We start from the raw sequence: 23,634 nt of genomic DNA, 5'->3' as shown, positions 1-23,634 counted from the left end.
CCAGGATAGTGATGATAGCAGTATGGCTGTTATCACCAAACCACACCTTGGCCTGATCCTCTGTTTCTTTGGCAATTTTCCTCTTTTGAGTATCTTACCTTGTTCCACCCCCCACAAATTATAAATTAAAATCCTCATTCTCTATCAACTACTGTTAATATTTTCTCACCAAGTTATCCTCACTGTTTTTCACTCCCACCCTCCTTTACCAAATCAATTCTCATCCTTGATGCTTTCAATATCCATTCCAACTCTGCTATCTCTCCTCTGAGTTCCTTGCCCCCTTGTCCTCTCTTAAATTATCCCACCAGGTAAATACATTCATATTCATGGCCACCCCTTGACCTCACAATCTCGAGTGGCTTTGCTATCCCCAACTTATCAATCAGATAGGGCCTCCTCCGATCCAATTTGTTGTATTACACTCCATCCACATCTCAACGCTACATCCCAAACTGTGTCTCCCCTAGAATAGGTAACGTCTAACTACTTTACAGCAGCACTTTCAGAATCCCAATTGTCTAGCCTTTGGTCGCCCATTCACCAAGATATTTCTTCAGCTTCTGATTAGTTCAACCATATATTCGCTTCCATCTTTGTCCTAGTTCCCAATAAAACCACTCTCTTTCTCACCCTGTCTGTTGCCCTGGTATAGTTCTCCACTTCACTTCCTCAAATCTAAGTGATGCAGACCTAAATGGATATGGCAGACAACTGTTTAGCAATCCAGGACCATTTTAGAATTCAAAGATAACTCCTAGCTAGTTTTGTGTACTTCCAAACCATCTTCTTTAACCTTCAATAAGGGTAATTATGAGGGCATGAAAACAGATCTAGCTGAAGCGAACTGGAAATGTGGCTAAGGAATGGGTCAATGAAAGTTCAGTGTCAGACATTGAAAGGGATATTTCAGAATACACAGAAGAGCCATATTTAATGAAAAAGGAAAATTCCAAGGAGTGGGCCCACCATCTGTGGATGACTAAAAGAGTTAAAGACGGTATCAAACTTTTTTAAAAAAGCATATAATTGTGCAAAGACGGTGGCAGATCAGAAGATTGGAAAGTATATAATGAATAGCAAAGACTGACAAAACTTTTAATGAGGAGGGAAAAATTTGAGTATGAAAGAAAGATAGCTCATAATATAAAGACGGTTAGTATGAGTTTCTTTCAATATTTAGATAAAAAGAGTTAACAAAGTTAGTGTTGTTGTCATAGAAAATGCAACTGGGGAATTGAAATGGAGTACGAGATGACGGATGTATCAAACGGGTATTTTGAATCAGCCTTCACTGGAGAACACACATAGCATCCCAGAAATGGCTGTAAATCAATAAATGGGAGTGAGGAACTCAGGCAAATTACAATCCCTGGAGAAGTAAGTGGTATTGAGCAAATTATTAGGTGTGTGGGTGGGGTGCCACGATGGTGCAGTGGTTAGTACTGCTGCATCACTGCGCCGAGTACCCCTTTTCCATCCTGGCCCCAATCACTGCCCTTGTGGAGTTTGAACATTCTCCCATCCTATCATGTGTTCCACCCCCCAAAGATGTTCAGGGTAGGTGGATTGGCCATGCTAAATTGCTCCTTAATTGGAATTTTTAAAATAAAAAAAGGTCTGTGGGCTGACAAATCCCCAGCATTGGATGGTCTTCACCCTCAGGTTTTGAAAGAAGTGGCTAGTGAGAAATTTGATCCATGGGTTTAAATTTGCCAAAAATTTGCTAGACTCAGGGAAGGTTCCATTAAATTGGAAATAGCAGATGTAACTCATTTATTCAAAAAGGGAGGAACCAGAAAATGGGAAAGTCAATTAGCGAAACATCTGTCAGAGGAAAATTATTAAAATCAATTATTTAAGATTTTATGGCAGGGCACTGAGAAAAATCATGCAGAATCAACATGGTTTTGTGAAAGGGCAGTCATGGGATGAGGTGGGGGAGAATCAGTGCTGGGGCCTCAACTGTTTCCAATTTATATAAATGACTTGGATGAGGAGACTGAAGTGTGGCTGCTAAGTATGTTGACGATATAAAGATAGGTGGGAAAGTAAATTGTGAAGAGGATTTAGCTCAGTTGGCTGGACAACTGGTTCGTGATGCAGAGCAAGGACATCAGCGCGTGTTCAATTCCTGTACCAATTGAGGTTATTCATGAAGAACCCTCCTCAATCTTGACCCTTGTCTGAGGTGTGGTTTGACCCTCAGGTTAAATCGCCATCAGTCATCTCTTTCCCCCTCAAAGAGGAAAGCAGCATAAGGTCATCTGGGACTATGGTGACTTTACTTTTGCCCTATTTAAGGAAAGATGTAAATATGTCAGAAAAGGTTTGCAAAATAATACCAGGAATGGGTGGGCTTTTCACAGTAACTTCATTGCAGTATTAATGTATGCCTACTTGTGACAATAAAGATTATTATTATTGTTTGTGGAACGGTTAGGCTTGTGTCGCAGGAAATTAGAAGAGTAAGGAGCGACTTGGTCGAAACATTTAAAATCCTGAGGGGTCCTGATTGGTTGGATGTGGGAGAATCGAGAACCAGCATTTACTGTTTAAAAATAAGGGGTTGCTTATTTAAGGACTCTCACAAGTCCTGAAAGATGTGCTTGTTGGGTGGTTTAGACATGCTGAATCTCCCTCTGAATACCTGAACAGGTGCCGGCGTGTGGCGACTAGGAGATTTTCACAGTAACTTCATTGCAGTGTTAATGTAAGTCGACTTGTGATCATAATAACGATTATAAAGGGGGGGGAGAGACGGTGGCATAGCGGTAAGGTCACTGGGCCGAAGCTAATGCTCTGAGGACACCAGCTCAAATCCCAAGATGGCAGCTGATGCAGTTTCAGTTCAGTTAAGAAGCCGGAATCATCAATTATGTATTATGAATATTACGAGAATTATTTGTAAGAGCGTCGTGGGTCTCTGAAACGCTCTTAGAACATAGAACATAGAACACTACAGCGCAGTACGGGCCCTTCGGCCCTCAATGTTGCGCCGACCTGTAAAACCATCTGAAGCCTATCTGACCTACACTATTCCATTTTCATCCATATGTCTATCCAGTGACCACTTAAATGCCCTTAAAGTTGGCGAGTCTACTACTGTTGCAGGCAGGGCGTTCCACACCCCGACTACTCTCTGAGTAAAGAAACTGCCTCTGATATCTGTCCTATATCTATCACCCCTCAATTTAAAGCTATGTCCCCTCGTGTTGGTCATCACCATCCAAGGAAAAAGACTCTCACTGTCCACCCTATCTAACCCTCTGACTATCTTATATGTCTCTATTAAGTCACCTCTCAGCCTTCTCCTCTCTAACGAAAACAACCTCAATTCCCTGAGCCTTTCCTCGTAAGACCTTCCCTCCATACCAGGCAACATCCTAGTAAATCTCCTCTGAACCCTTTCCAAAGCTTCCACATCCTTCCTATAATGTGGTGACCAGAACTGCACGCAGTACTTCCTCAAGAAGCAGTGGAAGCACAGTCTGTTTTTAAGGCAGAGCTAGATGGATTCTTGATTAACAATGGGGTGAAATGTTAGTAGGTGCAGGCATGAATGTGGGGTTACAGACAGGAGCCGGAATGTGGCGACTAGGGGCTTTTCACAGTAACTTCATTGAAACCTACTCGTGACAATAAGCGATTTTCATTTCATATTGAATGGTGGAGCAGGCTGAGTGGCCTACACTTGCTCCAAATTCATAAATATTTTTAAAAACTGACTTCCACGCAATAGAGAGCACACAAAAAAGTAATAATTTTTTTGGCCTGGCTGGCAGTATGCGTAAAGGGATTAGCGTGTAAGAAAAGGTTATAAAGAAAAAAGACTTGTGTAGTGAAAGCTTTGTTTAACAAAAATGTAAATATTTTTATGTTGTGTGTGTGTGTGAATATCTGATTTAATTTCATTAATAACTTAATGAAATAAGTGGAATTCAAATTATAGATAAGTGGCTAGGGTTTACAGAGTTCTGACACTGAGCTGAGGAATATTTAGTCACTAAATCATAAATTGTTCAGGTAAGAGTTTTTTTTCATGAAATATGCATGCTTAAGTGAAGTATAATCCAGCAATCTAGACAGTCTTGAATGCCATTTCCTATCTTGTGTACTGTGGTGAACGTATTGCTACTACAATGCACCAATGTATTGTATTGAATTATGTTGATGCTCCGCCTGTGGCTCCGCCCCCTCGGGGATGGTATATAAATCTACAGCCTGTAGGCGGCACTCAGTACAGAGCAGCCGTAGGCAGGCACAGATCTAGCTTATTAAAACCACTGTTCACTTCTACTAATCGTCTTGTGTGAATTGATGGTCGCATCATGTACAAAAAGTGCAAGGAGAAGTTAATAAAACTGTAAAGAACCATGGTTGACCGTCTTTTAGATAGTGCTGAAGATTACAAAAGTGTTAATTAGGCTGCAGTTGATTTATTATATCCCGTTTTAGGCCCTGTACATAAATGCAAAGTCAGGGAGAAGGTGTGAAAAACATTCACTAAAGTAATATATGGAATGAGTGGCTGGAGTAACAAGAAGAGACTGGAGAAACTGGGGCAATGTTCCTTGCAATAAAGAATGATCAGAGGAAAACTAATAGAAGCGTTAAAAATTGTGGAAACATTTTGATAAGGTATGTAGGAAGAGGCAAGTGATAAGTTAGTAACTGGAGAATGGAGTTTAATATCATGACCAGAAGAATGAAAGGGGAATTCTTTATGCAAGGATATTGTTAGGATTTGAAATTCAGTACCAGAAACGGTGGTGGAAGCAGAATTTACATCGCTATTGCATGTGAAGTGGATGAATATTTGAAAATGCAGTGGTTATGGAGAAAAGGCTGCAAAAAAGTGGATAGATAACTCTTTCAGATAGTCAACATAGGAACAGGAGTAGACTGCTTAGCCCCTTGAACCTGTTCCTCATTTCAGTAGAAGTCATGGCTGAACTGCAATCTAATTCCATAATGAGTATTTGCTCCTTAATCCTTGAGATTTTCGTTTGAAAAAGGCATTATCAATACAAATGCAATGGGCTAAATAGCCTCTTTCAGTGCTGTAATTGTTTTACGAATCTGACAGTAATTCGTACTTGTGCTATAGTTTCATGCAGAAGGAAGAAAAAAATATTTAATTGTTTCAGATTTCAAACTGGGACTCATTTTTAATGGTGACCTGTGTACTTCAAATTTAGTCAAATCGTGCTGACTTCACGAGTGTCAAGTTGCATCCTTCACACTTCAGTTCTGTCTTTGTGTTACTGTGTGTCTTACATGAATGACAAAGAAAGTTTGTTTCCTGCAGGTTTGATCTGATCACAGGAACACAATAGACTGCACATTGCAGTATCATAGCAGAACAGTTGGTTGGACAGCTGGTTTGTGATGCAGAACAAGGCCAACAGCGCGGGTTCAATTTCCATGCAGGCTGAGATTATTCATGAAGACCCACCTTCTCAACCTTGCCCCTTGCCTGAGGTGTGGTGATCCTCGGGTTAAATCACCACCAGTCAGCTCTCCTCCTCAGAGGGGAAAGCAGCCTATGGTCACCTAGGACTATGGTGACTTTACATAGCAGAATTAATACATTGTGATTTTCATGGCCTCTGCATACTTGTTATGAAAGAATGCATCCTTCAAATTAGTGTAAACCCTTGAAACACTTCACTCCTCTGACTCCAGCTCCTTGAGCATCCCACCATCGGTGGTTTTCATAGAATTTACAATGCAGAAGGAGGCCATTCGGCCCATCGAGTCTGCACCGGCTCTTGGAAAGAGCACCCTACCCAAGATCAACACCTCCACCCTATCCCCATAACCCAGTAACCCCATCCAACACTAAGGGCAATTATGGACACTTAGGGCAATTTATCATGGCCAATCCACCTAACCTGCACACCTTTGGACTGTGGGAGGAAACCGGAGCACCCGGAGGAAACCCACGCACACACGGGGAGGATGTTCCTTTAAACTACTATTCTCTGGATGAAGCCCCTTTCCAAACATCTCTCGGTTGAAGTCTCCTTAAAACTCACTTCTTTGTCAAAGATTTTGGTCATTTTGGCTTTGCATCTGTTTTTTGACTACATATATTTAAGTGCCTTTGGGTTTTAAAGGCGCAATACAAATGGATTTTGTTTTTTGTGAAGTGTCTTATGGAACTGGACCGCTCATTGTACATAGTGTGATTATGGCATGTCTTTGAGATAAAGATCAATGTCAAAAAAATTCACCTTCTGTTTATAGTAAAAACTGAGCAATTATGTGCAGCCTACAGTTCTTGCTGAATAAGTCTCTTTCTCTTTGCAATGCATAAAGAGGGTAACTTTTGGAATAGTTAACTAGTAATGGATATTTGGAAAATATTCGTCATGTAACAAGAGTGCTCAATTCATTGAAGATTGCAAGTGAACCAGTCAATTGGAGTTGATATGTGCATTGTTAGATACTGTAGTATAATTTGTAACAAGTTATAGCATGAATGGCAGGCAGTGCATTTATTGGCTTTTTGGCTGCAATATTTGATTGGAAAGTGTTTTCTATTTAAAATGATGTGCTTGCATATCTAGCAATGAAAAGTTGATGCAATTTTCACATGATAAAAGAAACATGGTGCAAAAGTTTACTAAAAGTAAAGTCTAATTGTACAGAGTCCGGCATTGCTGTCATTAGACTAATTAGTGTACTGCTGCTGATAGAATATTGCCTATGACTTGTTTTTAAACTATGGTTTAAATGAAATGTGCTTACTGAGATAGGAGATGAGGGGTGGGATTGTCAAGTCCCACAGCCACGCGTCAATGTGATTTCCCATTGAAGCCACCCCATGACACTAGGAGGCCAGCGGGAAAAGAGAATTTCAACGGCCGGAGAATTCCAGCCCAGGTTTTCTTCGAGCAACTCTTAGAAGTTTTAATTGATGGCCTTTTTAGCAGCATCTCTAATGATGACATTTAGTGATTTTAAGCAATACCATCATTTCAAAAGCTTGAAGCAAACAGGATCAGCCAGATTTTACCAGCTCTCAGGATGGCCAAATAGGCCTGTCACCATGCCATCTTGCCGGCAGCAGAGATGGTGGCAGATGATCCTTCTGGCCAGAACTCAATTGAACCGTTTCAGTGGCCAAGTAAGGGTCTCCTCCCACCTCCCTGGAATTTTTGTTGTGGCAGAGGTCTTGTCACTTTGTGGGAAGACCGGCAGGTAAGCTCTGGCAAGCTCCATGGCAAACGCACCTCTGACCTATGGAGACGCCCCCTGGTGGGAATGGCAACTTCCGTGACAACAGTGCCACCTGCAATCATTCCTGGCAACCTGTTGTTTATTTAAAAAAATTTGATGTATATTGCACCGTTCATTACCACTGAATGTTTGAAAGAACTTTGCAGTGAATCATAGAATCACTACAGTGCAGAAGGAGGCCATACAGCCCATCGAGTCTGCACTGACCCTATCAAAAAAAACCCTATCAAAGAAAACCCTATCTAGGCCCACAACCCACCCTATTCCCGTAACCCAGTAACCCCACTTGACCTTTTGAACACTAAGGGGTAATTTATCATGGCCCACCTAACCTGCACATCTTTGGACTGTGGGAGGAAACCGGAGCACCCGGAGGAAACCCATGCAGACACTTAGAAAATGTACAAACTCCACACAGACAGTAAACCAAGGTGGGAATTGAATCATGATCCCTGGCACTGGGAGGCCATGAAGTAGTTCATGTTTCTGAATTTAGACGTTGTTGTAAAAGTAGCAGCCGATTTGCGTAGAATAAGCTCCTCAGTTTAACACTTTAGTCAATAGATGCCCCCACCTCCTGTACTGCATTGGAATGTCAGGTTTGATTCTTGTGTTGCTTTAACCCATAATCTTCTGACATTCAGAGATGGGAGTGTGACCTACTAAACTACAGCTGATGCACCTGATTTTTTAAGAACACATTGATTTGGATCATTTGTTGAAAAAAAATAGAATTTTTGTCTGTCTCTGGAAATACACTGCAGACTCGATGGGCCGAATGGCCTCCTTCTGCACTGTATGTTCTATGTATTTATGTAAATGATTTTAAATGACAAGTGGGTGTTGGTCTCGGGGAAGGGGTGGTTAAAAAAACTTTCTTAGGCATTAGTTTTTCTCTATCCCAGCAACAAACCTTAACTGTAACTTCGGACAAGCACCCCATTCTATATCAGCATTATTGTTCCACATTCCAGCCAACCTTTTAGGTTTTATGTCAGGTAGTGCTTCCTTACTGCTATCCTGTGTGAAAACAATACAGATCAAACCTGGGACCTTCCTGCTCTACATAATTGATTACCAGATCTAACTAATACTAACCCTAAACCAGTGGCATTGTAGTAATTGTGAGCTGATCTGAGATTTTTGTTGTTTCAAAATCGCTGGTCACTTGATTTAGTTATCGGAATTGCAAAAGGCATCAACTGCATAAGATAATTTATTAATATCTTTAGTAGAAAATATGTCTATTTGATTAAAGTGCCAATTTTTCATATAAAACCGCATGGGTTCAATCCCTGTACTGGTATTCAGGAGGGCCATGCCTTCTCAGCCTTGCCCCTCGCCTGAGATGTGGTGACTCAGTTTAAATCACCACCAGTCAGCTCTCAAAGGGGAGAGCAGCCTATGGTCATCTGGGACTGTGGCGTCATTTACATTTTTACTGGATGTAATTGTTAAGGTAGAGAATTCACGCATCTCTCATTCAAACAGACATGTAACCAACATTAAATGAACTAGAAATGTAAAACATGCCAAAGCATGAAGGCTGTTACGGCACGGACATTTCAATATGAACATAACAAAGATTCTGCTCTGAAGCTATGGTACAATGTCTTGCTTTATCTTGGACTCTTCTCTTAATCTTCTCTTCATCATGAAATTGTTCACCTGACCATATTTTTATTTATTAAGAAATTGTGATGTCCTGTGTACAGGGTTTTATGGCATTTTATCTATCTTGATCTTTGTCTATATAGATCTGTGATTTTTACAAATGTTTGCTCCTAATTAAGACTTTAAAATTTATTTTTAAGTTGTAAACCTTTATAACCTCTGGGGATTAGACTTTGAAAAGCATGTAGATATTTTTGTTGTCCATTTAATACAGGCATTCTGCCAATTATTTTTAGTTACTTTGCAGTTCTAAAGAATTTTCTTGTTCAGCAAAATGTGTTTTAGCCACATGCAGAGTGCCTCCCCTCCCCAACTACATATAACTGATTGATTGTTTCTGCTTCTAATGGCAAGAGATACCTAACATAAATGGAACAAAATATTTCTGTATTAAAAGCTGTTAAGAAACAGACCTTTAGTTTTAATGTACTGGGGCCAAGGAACCGCGGATTTGTTTTGGCATCCAAAGCATGCTCACTCTTTGAGAGTATGCTTCTGTCCACAACAATCTTTATGCGATAAACAGTAAAACTTATTAATGTTGGCTTTGTGTGCCTAAATTTTTGTATTAAACCCAAATTGTAATATTTTTCATTTTTAGCATTGCTGAAAATGTCTTCAGAATGCCCCCAAATTTCTATTTGTACATAATAAAGTGAGACATGTAGGTGGCAGGTCGGGGGGGGAAAGAGGTGTTGGAAAATATAAATTTGAAAGCGATTCAAATTAGTGACAGCCTGTTCTCTAGTATGTTTTTTTTATTAGTTCAAGAATGTTGAAGGATTGTATTGTGGCATTCAAGTTCATGCAAGGCTTGATATTCAAATATTTATTTGTGAACACTTCTTTGTTTTTGACAAATTACCTTGCACTGTATTATTTACTACCTCTAAACATTGTTTAAAATCAAATTATTTTTCTTGATTTTAGGCGCTCCAGAAAATGGCCACCCAGTACCTCAAGAGGGAATGGGTTGGATTAAAACTTGATGAAAAAAGTGAACATAACAGGTAACTGTTTCTAGAAAGTGTTGATTATAGTATTTGAAGTCCCGTTACCATAGTTTTTCACTGAATATTCCTGGAAAAGCAAATTCAGAGTTAACTCTGTTTTTTGTGTGTGTGCGCGTGCATGTGTACATGAACATCAGTTGAGGATAACATCAGATTGATAAACCCTGAAATCAAATAGCCTCTAACATTCACTTTATGGTTACGCATGCAACTAAAACTTTGGTGAGATGCTGGAAGTTATTTGTGCATATGCAGTCATTTATTAAGCTGACAACCTCGCATGGAACAAACCCGCCCATGGTGTATGTGTATTTTTGCTGAATAAAAGAGATGCTGTCAAAGCTTTCATCTTGCATTCATCAGGACAGATACATAAGAATGCCAGTTGTAACGGGAGCAACAATTCGTGCTGCAACAGAGTGCTGATTGGTTGGCAAATAGACTCTGGTGGAGGTGTTGCCATTGAGAATACAACGGCAACAGTTAACTGCCATGCTTTGTTTTAATTCAAACCAGCCATGTAAACTCTGGTCAAGGTGTTGCCCCAGGGAATGGACCAAAGAATGATTCTTCCCCAAGCTTTTGTTTAGTTGAAAAAGGTGCAATGTGTGGACATGCTCCTCCTGTATGCAAAGGACAGGGTCCTGTGTGTGAGTATATGTAGCTTCGAGCATGTGAGCTACACTGCAAGCCTGACTGATCACCTTAAATTGTTTGTCAGTGTAATTCATAGCACAGTCAGGATTGTTTAGCAAGTGCTGTCCAATCGCAGCATCACGTGTAATGTTGGACACTATGTTTTGGGTTTTGCGAGCACCAGCTAGTTGGGTATGGTCAATACTGTGCCTGTTTTGAACTGCCAAAGGGAAGTGCTGTTTGACATGATCCACCAATCATCTGGACATAAAACCTGTGTACCTGGCATCTCATGGGCACTGAAGTTCATTAAAAAAAAAGTGTTTCCAATTAAGGGGCAATTTTAGCGTGCCCAATTCATCTACCCTACACATCTACGGGTTGTGGGGGTGAGAACCACACAGACACAGGGAGAATGTTGGCACTGAAATTCATACCACATTATTCATTTGTATGATGGGCAGAAATGTTTTGGCTTTTCGGCAGCATCCTGACAGTGCATAGTAGGAGTGTAAAATAGCTAACTTTTTTTGGAGACACCTTGCCCTTTCGGGATATTTTGAGGTGACTGGGCACTTTTAAGGACCAGAAGTCATAGCCTTAGAACCATTCAGGAGTCTGCGTGATATGAGCAGTGTCTGATGAGGGTAGCCATTAAGCCACAGGCTGGCTTTGATGTGCCCAATTTCAGAGTCAAGCTTGCACGGTGAGCAAATGACTAGAGCCTTATAGAGGCATAGAGGTTTACAGCATGGAAACAGGCCCTTCAGACCAACTTATCCATGCTGCCCAGTTTTTACCACAAAGCAAGCCCCAATTGCCTGCATTTGACCCATATCCCTCCATACCCATGTTACCCATATAACTTTTAAAAGACAAAATTGTACCCGCCTCTTCTGCTGCCTCTGGCAGAAATATGGTGACTGGACACTCACCACCCTCTGTGTGAAAAAATTGCCCCTCTGGACTCTTTTGGATCTCTCCCCTCTCACCTTAAAATCTATGCCCTCTAGTTTTCGACTCCCCTACCTTTGGAAAAAGATGTTGACCATCTACCTTATCTATGCCCCTCATTATTTTATAGGCCTCCTTATTTATTTATAGGTTGCTGATAAAGTCTATTTTACAGAGCGTGGAACTGTAAGAATCCCAATGTGCATATTAACCAGTAAAAGTAGGATTGTGGTAAACAGTCATACAGAACTGTTAGGTGGATTGGCCATGCTAAATTGCCCGTAGTGTCATAAAAAGGAAGGTTTAAGGGGGGGGGGGTTGTTGGGTTACGGGTATAGGGTGGATATGTGGGTTTGAGTAGGGCGATCATTGCTCGGCACAACATCGAGGGCCGAAGGGCCTGTTCTGTGCTGTACTGTTCTATGTTCTATAATTAACCCATTGGCAAATTTCTCCACTCGCAAGTCAAAGAAAGGGAGCTCATTTGACTGTGCCATTTCAAAGGTGAATTTGAAAACTGAATGGAACCCTTAAGATGTTTAAGGAAATTCATTTATGCAGCAACAGATTCAAGTATAGCAAATGTATCATCTACGTATTGGAAATATGCAAGGGTTATGAGAATAGGTGGCGTTCTATTGAAGGCTTGTTTCTTGTGGAAACTGACAAAGATGTTTGCAAGAGCTTGGCCCAGAAGAGCGCTCATGGCATTCATTTGAGCACAAATGATGTCATTAAAACTGAACTCAACTGCACGAGTTGGTGAATGCAGAAGTTCAATGAATAATTCAAACCAATTCAGGCCCATATTTCCATGATGAAATGAAAATCACTTATTGTCACAAGTAGGCTTCAATGAAGTTACTGTGAAAAGCCCCTAGTCGCCACATTCCGGCGCCTGTCCGGCGAGGCTGGTACGGGAATCGAACCGTGCTGCTGGCCTGCTTGGTCTGCTTTAAAAGCCAGCGATTTAGCTGAGTGAGCTAAACCAGCCCCTGTACATGTCCTGACATGGGCAGGGCGTTGCTTTTGATATCCAAATTGTGTATGGCTTTCGCAAAGATGAAGAAATCCTTCACTGTGTATGTGGAAAACTCTCTCAGAGGTGGTTGTCACAACTTGCCCAACCATTTGGCCAATTTGCATTGTGCAGAACCTGTCATAGACCATAAAAGGGCATCTATACATATGCAGATGCAGTGAGCTATCTGCGGATGAATCCAATCAAAAAAACATCTGGCAGCTTTTTAATGCCACGCAAGTCCATTAACGCATTTTTGTAATTTGTTGTTGAGCAGCACTCTCCAGTCATGCTTAGTAGTAGGTCCAATGGATATAAATTTTGACCTGCCATGAAGAATGGCATGCATTTTGTTGATATAATCACACATTTGTTAAGGATGACTATTCCAATCCCTTTGTCAGATTTACAGAAATATACATCTGCGTTGGCCTTCAGGACTCGATGCTACCAGACATTTACGTTGCATGTGAAAAGCAGCCAAGTTGTTTGGAATCCCGCAATATCAGTGGGCGAGATCAGCAGGCGTGTTTTCAAGGATTCCAAGTCTTGTAGCGGGATAGCTGGGAGTAGAGGAGTTCAAACTCAGAAAATACACATTCCCATTTGATGTGAGATGAAGGCACGCCAAAATTGAAACCATGCGCAAGAACAAATTTCTCGTTTTCAGAGTGCACATGGTAGAGATTTACTACATGTTTGCCAGTGCCATTAAATGTGCTTCCAAACTTCTGCTTAAATGAGTTAGTATGGGCATTTTCAAGCAAGTATTGTTTATGGTGCGGTCATCTATTGATGCAACATAGCAGCACAAACCGGTCAAATTGAAAGATGGAAGAAACTTGCATGTCTCGGACCAAGCGTATGGCATAAATTTGTAATCCCATTACTATTTGGTTCAAACCCATCTTGATCAATGCTCTCTCAATTGTAGGATTGTGTCTCACTTTAGCATTACTGAAATGCTTGGAAGTTAAAGCTGGCATAATTCTTGAGTCGAATACACTCTTGAGAAATTAAATTGATAACATGCCTATTCTTAACCTACCTGTTAAGTCGAACTATGTTGATAGCCCAAATTTGTTCTTTGTTGTACCTCCTGTCTCAGATATACATATAGTCGTTTGGTATGTCAAAGCTTGAGTATTGCTGTTAGAGTCATACTGTCTAAGCTTTTCGTCTTCCACCCATCAGGACAGATGGACAAGAATATCAATTGTAAAGGGAACAACAGTTTATACTGCATGAGAAGGGAGGGCTGCTTAGTTGACAGTGGCCTCAGACTGATAGATACATTGTAATGGGGAATGCATCAGGGAACCGTAACTGCTGAGCATTTGTTTAAATTCAAACCAGGTGAGTCTGCTCTGAACAAAGAACAAAGAAAAGTACAGCACAGGAACAGGCCCTTTGGCTGTCCAAGCCTGCGGCGACCATGCTGCCCGTCTAAACTAAAATCTTCTACACTTCCGGAGTCCGTATCCCTCTATTGCCATCCTATTCATGTATTTGTCAAGATGCCCCTTAACCGTCACTATCTTCCCTGCTTCCACCACCACCTCCGGCAGCGCGTTCCAGGCACCCACTACCCTCTGTATAAAAAAAAACTTGCCTCGTACATTCCTCTAAACAAAGAACAAAGAAAAGTACAGCACAGGTAAAATTTGCCCCTTGCACCTTAAACCTATTCCCCTTATTAATTGACCCCACTGCCCTGGGAAAAAGTCCCTGACTATCCACTCTGTCTATGCCCCTCATAATTTTATAGACCTCTATCAGGTCGCCAATCAACCTCCTTCGGTCCAGTGAGAACAAACAGAGTTTATTCAACTTTTCCTCATAGCTAATGCCCTCCATACTAGGCAATATCCTGGTAAATTTATTCTGCACCCTCTCTAAAGCCTCCACAGCTTTATGGTAGTGTGGCGACCAGAATTGAACACTATACCCCATGTGTGGCCTAACTAAGGTTCTATACAGCTGCAACATGACTTGCCAATTTTTATACTCAATGCCCCGGCCAATGAAGGCAAGCATGCCATATGCCTTCTTGACCACCTTCTCCACCTGTGTTGCCCCTTTCAGTGACCGGTGAACCTGCACACCTAGATCTGACTGTCAATACTCTTGAGGGTTCTATCATTCACTGTATATTCCCTACCTGTAATAGACCTTCCAAAACGCATTACCTCGCATTTGTCTGGATTAAACTTCATCTGCCATCTCACCACCCAAGTCTCCAAACAGTCTAAATCCTGCTGTATCCTCTGACAGTCCTCATCACTATCTGCAATTCCACCAACCTTTGTGTCGTCTGCAAACTTACTAATCAGACAAGTTACAATTTCCTCCAAATCCTTTATATATACTACGAATAGCAATGATCCCAGCACCGAACCCTGTGGAACACCACTAGTCACAGCCCTCCAATCAGAAAAGCACCCTTCCATTGCTACTCTCTGCCTTCTATGACCTAGCCAGTTCTGTATCCGTCTTGCCAGCTCACCTCTGATCCTGTAAGACTTCAACTTTTGTACCAGTCTGCTATGAGGGACCTTGTCAAAGGCCTCACTAAAGTCCATATAGACAGCATCCACTGCCCTACCTGCATCAATCATCTTTGTGGCCTCCACGAAAAACTCTATAAAGTTAGTGAGACACGACCTCCCCTTCACAAAACCGTACAGTCTCTCGCTAAAACGTCCACTTGCTTCCAAATGGGAGTAGATTCTGTCTCGAAGAATTCTCTCCAGTAATTTCCCTACCACTGACGTAAGGCTCACCGGCCTGTAGTTCCCTGGATTATCCTTGCTACCCTCCTTAAACAAAGGAACAACATTGGCTATTCTCCAGTCCTCCGGGACATCACCTGAAGACAGTGAGGATCCAAAGATTTCTGTCAAGGCCTCAGCAGTTTTGTCTCTTGCCTCCTTCAGTATTCTTTACTCTGGTCAAGGCATTGCCATGCAGAATGAGTCAGGGAATGACTGCCCCCGAAGCTTTTGTTCAATTGAAAAAGTTCTTTACTACTATCTACCGCAAATCTACCTTGGTCATTATACGTCCTGGTATCCCGACAGTTCCACACACGATAACACTGACCTTATCGGCAACCTCATAAATACGGCCAGCACCATTTGTTCACCATGCAAGCTTGATGCTGAAATAGAGTACATTAAGATCTTGTCCCCTCTTGCAATCTTACTGACTAATGGAAACAATCAACTAATATTTACCCGAACATAATCCTTTGGAACTGTGGACCAATTAATGTGTTTTTTTACACAAGGAAATTATGCCTGTGGTGTTCAAAACTATTTTAACTGCTCAACCCTGTACCCCAAACTTGCTTCTGCTTGAAATATTTTGTCCAGTTTTCCTTCAAATGGGATGGTGATCTTTGCTTCAACCACTACTTGTATCCAACATGCCCCCAACAATCATCTAAAAATGTATTTTTTATGCCTTTTCTTAACTGCGCATCCACTTTCAAGGATTACGTATTTGAAACCATAGATCTGTGTTTATCTGTACCCTAGTGTTTTCTGCTCATCTCAAACCTAGATTTTCCACACCCCCAGCCATATTAACTTAAATCTTTTCTCTCTAGGCCTCGGGTAAATGTTGATTTTTCAGTTTTTCTCTTTCAATCTGTGCTATACGTGAAACATAAAACAGAGTTCCCATCTCTGTGGCCTTGTTATTCATTTGAGTAGCTAACTCAAAACTTCCTCTAACTTCTATGTCATTTGTCCCAACATGAACCATGAATTTTAGCTGGTTTTTCTCCCCAGCAGTTTTTCTACCAGGCACTCAGAAGATAACCATTCTAAACTCAGCCATGACTGTGCAAAGGGTTCACTATATGCCTGACTCTGAAGCAGTGATGGGCAACATAGGCTAGTGAGTAGGCAGCATCTCAATGGGCCACAAGATTACAATCAGGCTTTTTCACTAACCGTGACCCCCTGTACAAGATTAAATACATTTGATAAATACTGACTATTTCATAATGAGTTATAGAAAATGTTAAACATTTGTATTAATTGAACTATCATCAATTTAATTGGTTAAAAACAAAATTAATATTTACACTTTGGACACAGAGGTAGCACACGGCTCTCACAGTCAATGTTATGTGCAATCAACATGCGCCACACTTCACTTGCCCTTGCTTTGCGTGCATATCACTTCAGCCATACCAGTAGGAAAAAAACTCTGCAGAGAAAATGAGCGGAATGTGGCAGCCTTGTGCATAGGTAATGGCAACAAAATATCTCCAGGGCTGCAATCAAAACCCAGATCGGCCACAAGTTTCCCACCACTGGCCAAGAACTTCTTGCAATTCTGAGTCACTTCAGGCATGTATCCTGTAGTGTGCTTGCAACTGCACCTTAAGAATAAATATCTTCTGCTCCAAAAACTTAATTTTCTATTACTTTTGTACAATTGTGCTGCTCCAACTGAACCATCTATCTCATGTTAAGATTGACTTAAATGGATGGTAGTATGAGCCTTGCCTCCCACTAGCACCAAGAAAGAGACTGATCATAAGAAACAAAATATGCTCCTGTTTAATTCAACCTCAATGTTGAACTCCTCCTGACCGTGGACTCCTGCTGAGATTAAACCTTTGTAGCCTTTCACACTGCTTTGACCTCTCACAGCCAAAGACTGTACGACCTCTGTTAAGTCACCCTTGGGGGGTGGGGGGGATGGGGGTAAAAGACCAACTTCTCCAGCCTTTATAACCGTAACCTCTCATGCTTGGTAAAATCAGAATGAATCTATATTGCACCATTTATGTTGCTGTTATATCCCACTTCTAAATGGGATACCTAAAAGTAGACAAACAATGTTTTGTTGAAATCTTACAGTCAAGAAATGAATTTGAAATGAAAAAATGAAATGAAAATCGCTTTATTGTCACAAGTAGACTTCAAATGAAGTTACGGTGAAAAGCCCCTAGTTGCTACATTCCGGCGCCTGCTGGTGTTTCTTGACAACATTTCTGCACAATGAGCTGCTTTCATTCAGAGGACTGTCACTGCCCCATTCCCAACCTAGACTTGAAATAAAGGGCTGAGTTATGTGACGCCGGATTCCACCACCCCACCACACTACCAAACCCCAGGTTTATGTCTGGTGGGGGAACCTGTAGAGGAGAACACTGGCTTCCCCACAGTCATTTAAGGGACAGTTGGCTATTGATAGGCAGGAGGTGGGATTTCTTCCCCCCTCAATCAGGCAGCTACGGCTCCGAGATCAGCTGTCCAGCGCATGCTGTCTCTGACCGATGCCCTCTGGGCCTGTCACCAGCCTGTGTTTGGCAGCCTGCCAGGCTGGCTGCTTGTGGGAACTGGCAGAAGCATTTGGATGAGGCTCTTAAGTGGGCATTAATTGTCTACTTGGAAGGGTCTCCATTTCCCTACTGGTGAATGGGGTGCCCAACATCATGCCTGCCGTTGGTAATACTGCAGTGGAGGCAGGAGTGGGCTGTCTGCTGGAGTTAATACGTTTCCCACCCCCTCCCATCCAGCATCAACCATTAGGCGGGGAGTGTAAAATCCAACTCAAATTTCATAGAATTTACAGTGCAGAAGGAGGCCAGTCGCCCCATCGAGTCTGCGCCGGCTCTTGGAAAGAGCACCCTACCCAAGCCCATACCTCCACCCTATCCCCATAACCCAGTAACCCCACCTAACACTATGGGCAATTTGGACCCTGAGGGCAATTTAGCCTGGCCAATTCACCTAACCTGCACGTCTTTGGACTGTGGGAGGAAACCGGAGCACCCGGAGGAAACCCACGCACACACGGGGAAAACGTACAGACTCCACACAGACAGTGACCCAAGCCGGGATTCAAACCTGGGACCCTGGAGCTGTGAAGCATTTGTGCTAACCACTATGCTACCGTGCTGCCCACAAATGGTGTGGCTACCATTATCCATGATGTAATATTGCTGAAACGGATCACAGCAGTAGATAATTACAGACTACTTCACCTGCAAAAATGTTCCCGTACCACATTCTTGAAAATGCTACTTTAAAAGGTTGATTTTTTTTTTTTAAAACATGTGCTCAGATTGGAAGAGAGACAATGGCATGAAGGCCACAAATATGTTTGTAATGTAAACTTACAAGCTCTTTGTAAAAGTTGTATAGTGGCCCCGAAGTTTCCTTTTAGAATTCTATTACCTAAATGATGCTGCTTGCAAAAGAGAAGGTCCCAACTTAACTGTTCTAGTGAATTTTTGTAATTGTGCTATGTATTGGTAAACTATGCTAACGTGCCATTGTCTTTCTTTCCAGTATGCAATTGTAAATTTCAAAATGTGATATTTAATTGGCCAGTATGTTTTAAGAGCACAAATGTGATTGGTTGTTTAATGCTTTAATTTTCAATACTGCAGAGTAGTTAAAATATTTAAATTATCACATGACAGTGGCCTAGATGAGCAGGTTCTTTGGGGTAGAAGGTAGGTGTGCAAAGTGTGCGCGAGGGCCAGTGAACCATCTCCACATGTTCTGGACATGTCCAAAGCTTTGGAGATTCTGGCAGCGGTTTGCGGATGTCATGTCCACGGTGTTAAAGACAAGGGTGGCGCTGAGTCCAGAGGTGGCGATTTTCGGGATGTCGGAAGATCCGGGAATCCAGGAGGAGAAAGAGGCAGACATTCTGGCCTTTGCTTCCCTGGTAGCCTGGAGACAGATGCTATTAGCTTGGAGGGACTCAAAGCCCCCGAAGTCGGAGACCTGGCTATCGGACATGGCTAGCTTTCTCCGTTTGGAGAAAATCAAGTTCGCCTTGAGAGGGTCACTGTTAGGGTTCGCCCGGAGGTGTCAACTGTTCGCCGACTTCTTTGCGGAAAATTAATTGTCAGCAGAAGGTGGAGTGGGGGGGGGGGGGGGGGGGGGGGTTAGTTTAGCTTAGAGTAGGGGGTTAATAAAGGTGGACCTGTAAGGGAGGAAGACGGCTTTTGTACTATGTTTATAGATTCATGTATGTTGTTTATTTTGTTGTCGCTGTAAAACCAAAAAAATCTCAACAAAATGTTTATTTAAAAAAATAAATATTTAAATTATTACAACATTGCTAGTTTCAGCCATACCATCATGGGGAGGTAGCCAATAGAGGCTAAAAGCTTGCTGAATGGAGAGGGAAGGAAAAAACATGAAATAATTACTCATGTCATTTAGTGGCTGGTTATGCAAAATAAATCAAACTCATCCAAAGTTGAGACCTTCTCTTTTGCAAGCAGCATCATTTAGGTAATAGAATTCCAAAAGGATACTTCGGGGCCACTATACAACTTTTGCAAAGAGCTTGTGCCAGTATCCTTGCTCACACCAAGACCCATTCACCCATCACCCCTGTACCCGCTAATCAGCATTGGCTCCTGGTCTGGCAATGGATCATTGGACATTAGTTGATTTTCCATTCAATGTTCCTCAAAGCCCCCAAGTATTAGCTAACTGAGCACAGACTGGAAAATGGACCTTGAACTTTTAAGTCTGAAAGGTTAACGTTTACGGTGGAAATATCATTAATCACTGACACACCAGAGAAGCAATCCCAGTTTCCATATTTTGATGTGTCTCTCTTGAGGAACACTGACTGGATTAAATAAAAGCAAATTACTGCGGATACTGGAATCTGAAACCAAAACAAAAATGCTGGAAAATCTCAGCAGTTCTGGCTACATCTGTAGGGAGAGAAAAGAGCTAACGTTTCGAGTCCAATGACTCATTGTCAAAGCTAACAGACAGAGAAAGTGGGAAATATTTATAGTGTGGAGTGAGAATGAAAGATGAGCCATAGCCACAGAAACCCAGGGAGAGGGGGTGCTAATGGACACAGAAACCAAGGGGACAGAGTGCTAATGGCAGTCCCCAGAGAGAACAAAATATGTGAATGGCCAAAGGGTGCCCTCTGAAATGGCTGAGCAAGACATTCATTTGTGCCAAACTGCTGCAAAGTCGAGCAGATCACCCAGCATCAACCCACGCACTGGAAATGGTGGTGACGCACAGTCCATTTGACCTTGCAAAGTCCTTCCTACTAACATCTGGGTGCTTGTGCCATAATTGGGAGAGCTGTTCCACAGACTAGTCAAGCAAAAGCCTGACATAATCATACTCCTCAAATCATACTTTAAAGACAATGCCCCAGGCACGATTATCCAACAGCAGTGGTGACAGAGTGGCATACAGTCAGGAGGGAATTTCCCTGCGAGTCCTCACATCAACTCTTACACCAAATGAAGTCTCGTGATAAGAGGGCCATCAAAAGGAAACCTTCTGCTGATTACTATCTACCATCCCCCCTCAATTGATGAATCTGGACACCATTTGGAGGAAGCTCTGAGGGAGGTAAGGGCACAGAATGTACTCTGGATGGGGAATTTCAATGTCCAACATCATGAGTTGCTCGATAGCACCAGTACAGACAGAGTTGGCTGAGTTCTTAAGGACCTAGCAGCTCGACTAGGTCTTTGGCAGGTTGAGTACCAACAAGAGGGGAAAACCTGATTGACTGCATCCTCGCCAATCTATCTTATGCAGATGCATCTGTCCAAGATAGTATTGGTAGAAGTGACCACTGCACAGCGACAAAGTTCGGGCTTCATATTGAGAATACCTTCCACCATTTTGTGTGGCACTGCCACCGTGCTAAATGTGATAGATTTTGAACAAATCTTGCAGCTCAAAACTGGGTATTCATGAGGTGTGGTCAGGTGTGAACGATAGTGAACAATTGTCCACTAACAGAAGAAGCACGCTCCTCAAGTAACCCCATCCTCCATGATTTGGGGGGGGGGGGGGGTGGGGGGGGGGGGGGGGAAGAGAGGTGGGAGGAGCCTAGCCCAGCCCAGCTCACCAGTTTAAAAAGTCAAGACTGAAGCATTTGTAGCTTCCTTCAACCAGGAGTTGATGATCCATCTCTGCCCCCTTCTTTTTTTAAAAATATGTATTTAGAGTACCCAATTCATTTTTTCCAATTAAGGGGCAATTTAGCGTGGCCAATCCACCTAGCTTGCAAATTTTTAGGTTGTGGGGGCGAAACCCACGCAAACACGGGGAGAAAGTGCAAACTCCACACGGACAGTGACCCAGAGTCGGGATCGAACCTGGGACCTTGGCGCCGTGAGGCAGCAGGGCTAACCCACTGCGTCACCGTGCTGCCCTCTCTGCCCCCTTCTGAGGTTCCAAGGTCTCCAGCATCACATATGCTAGTCTTCAGCCAATTCAATTCACTCCCAAGTGATATCGCAAAATAATTGAAGCCACTGCATGCTGTAAATGCTGTGGATCCTGACAACATTCTGACAATATTCCTGATGACTTGTGCTCCAGAGCTAGCTGAACCCATAGCCAAACTGTTCCAGTGGAGCTAGAACACTGGTATCTTCCCAGCGATGTGGAAAATTGCCCAGTATGTCCTGTCCACAAAAAGCAGGTACAAAGAATAAGGAAAAGTACAGCATAGGAACAGGCCCTTCGGCCCTCCAAGCCTGTGCCGACCATGCTGCCCGTCTAAACTAAAATCTTCTAGACTCCCGGGGTTCGTATCCCTCTATTCCCATCCTATTCATGTATTTGTCAAGATGCCCCTTAAACGTCTCTATTGTCCCTGCTTCCACCACCTCCTCCGGCAGCGAGTTCCAGGCACCCACTACCCTCTTGTGTAAAAAGAAAAGGTACCTTGTACATCTCCTCTAAACCTTGCCCCTCGCACCATAAACCTATTCCCCCAAGTAATTGACCCCTCTACCCTGGGAAGCATGCCGTATGCCTTCTTCACTACCTTCTCCATCTGTGTTGCCCCTTTCAGTGACCTGTGGACCTGTACACCTTTTTCTCTCTGACTGTCAATACTCTTGAGTGTTCTACCATTCACTGTATGTTCCCTACTTGTATTGGACCTTCCAAAATGCATTACCTCACATTTGTCCGGATGAAACTCCATCTGCTATCTCGCCGCCCAAGTCTCCACACAATCTAAATCCTGCTGTGTCCTTGGACAGTCCTCATCACTACCCGCAATTCCACCAACCTTTGTGTTGTCCGCAAACTGGGTTCAGTCCAACGCAACCAATTACTCCTTCAACCTACTCTTGATCATCAGCAAAGTGATGACAGCGCTATCAAATGTCACTTACTCAGCAGTAATCTGCTCACTGACATTTAGTTTGGATTCTATCAGGGTAACTCAGCTCCTGACCTCATTATAACCTTGGTTTAAACATGGACAAAGAGTTGAACCCGAAAAGTGAGGTGTGAGTGACAGCCCTTGACTATAGCAGCTTTTGATTGAGCATAGCATCGAGGAGATGCCCTAGCGAAACTGGAGTCAGAGAATAAGAGAAAAAAACTCCACTGGTTGGAGTCATACCAAGCACAAAGGTGGTTGTTGGAGGACACTCATCTTGGTAGCAGGCCATCACTGCAGGAGTTCCTCAGGGTAGAGTCCTGCTCAGCGATTTTCAGCTGGCTTATCATAAGGTCGGAAGTGGGGATGTTCACTGATGATTGCATAACCTTTTGCAACTCCTCAGATTCTGAAGCACAATGTGCCCATATGCAACAAGACCTGGACAAACGTCAGGCTTGGGCTGATGCGTAGCAAGTGACATTCATGCCACACAAGAAACAGGCAATGACTCCAACGAGAGAATGCAACAATCTCCTTATGATATTCAATAGCATTACCATAGCTGAATCCCCCACTATCAACATCTGGGTGTTATCAGTGAATAGAAACTGAAATGACCAGCCATATGCGGTTACAAGAGCAGGTCAGAGACTCCGAATTCTCACTTCATGACTCCCCACAGCCTGTCAACTACCTAGAAGGTACAAGTCAGGACTGTGAACATCGAGCATAGAACATAGAGTGCAGAAGGAGTCCATTCGGCCCATCGAATCTGCACCGACCCATTTAAGCCCTCACTTCCACCCTATCCCCCAAACCCAATAACCCCTCCTAACATTTTTTTGGACTAGCATGGCCAATCCACCTAACCCGCATGTCTTTGGACTGTGGGAGGAAACCGGAGCACCCGGAAGAAACCCACGCAGACAC

The 23,634-nt window shown here is 42.6% G+C and overlaps 1 protein-coding gene across 3 annotated transcripts in view; it reads left to right on the top strand.

Moving 5' to 3' along the window:
• Positions 1 to 23,634, top strand: part of LOC119977748 (F-BAR and double SH3 domains protein 2-like) — a 326,212-nt gene that overhangs the window by 112,070 nt on the left and 190,508 nt on the right. For all 3 annotated transcript variants that reach the window (XM_038818952.1, XM_038818954.1, XM_038818953.1), the window contains exon 4: positions 9,853 to 9,932. In XM_038818952.1, the coding sequence (XP_038674880.1) occupies positions 9,853 to 9,932 (80 nt within the window). The remainder of the gene's footprint in view (positions 1 to 9,852; positions 9,933 to 23,634) is intronic.

Source organism: Scyliorhinus canicula, chromosome 14, assembly GCF_902713615.1.
Source record: "Scyliorhinus canicula chromosome 14, sScyCan1.1, whole genome shotgun sequence".
Taxonomy (NCBI): domain Eukaryota; kingdom Metazoa; phylum Chordata; class Chondrichthyes; order Carcharhiniformes; family Scyliorhinidae; genus Scyliorhinus; species Scyliorhinus canicula.
The sequence above is the reverse complement of the archived record's forward strand: the minus strand, read 5'-3'. Positions and strand labels throughout refer to the sequence as shown.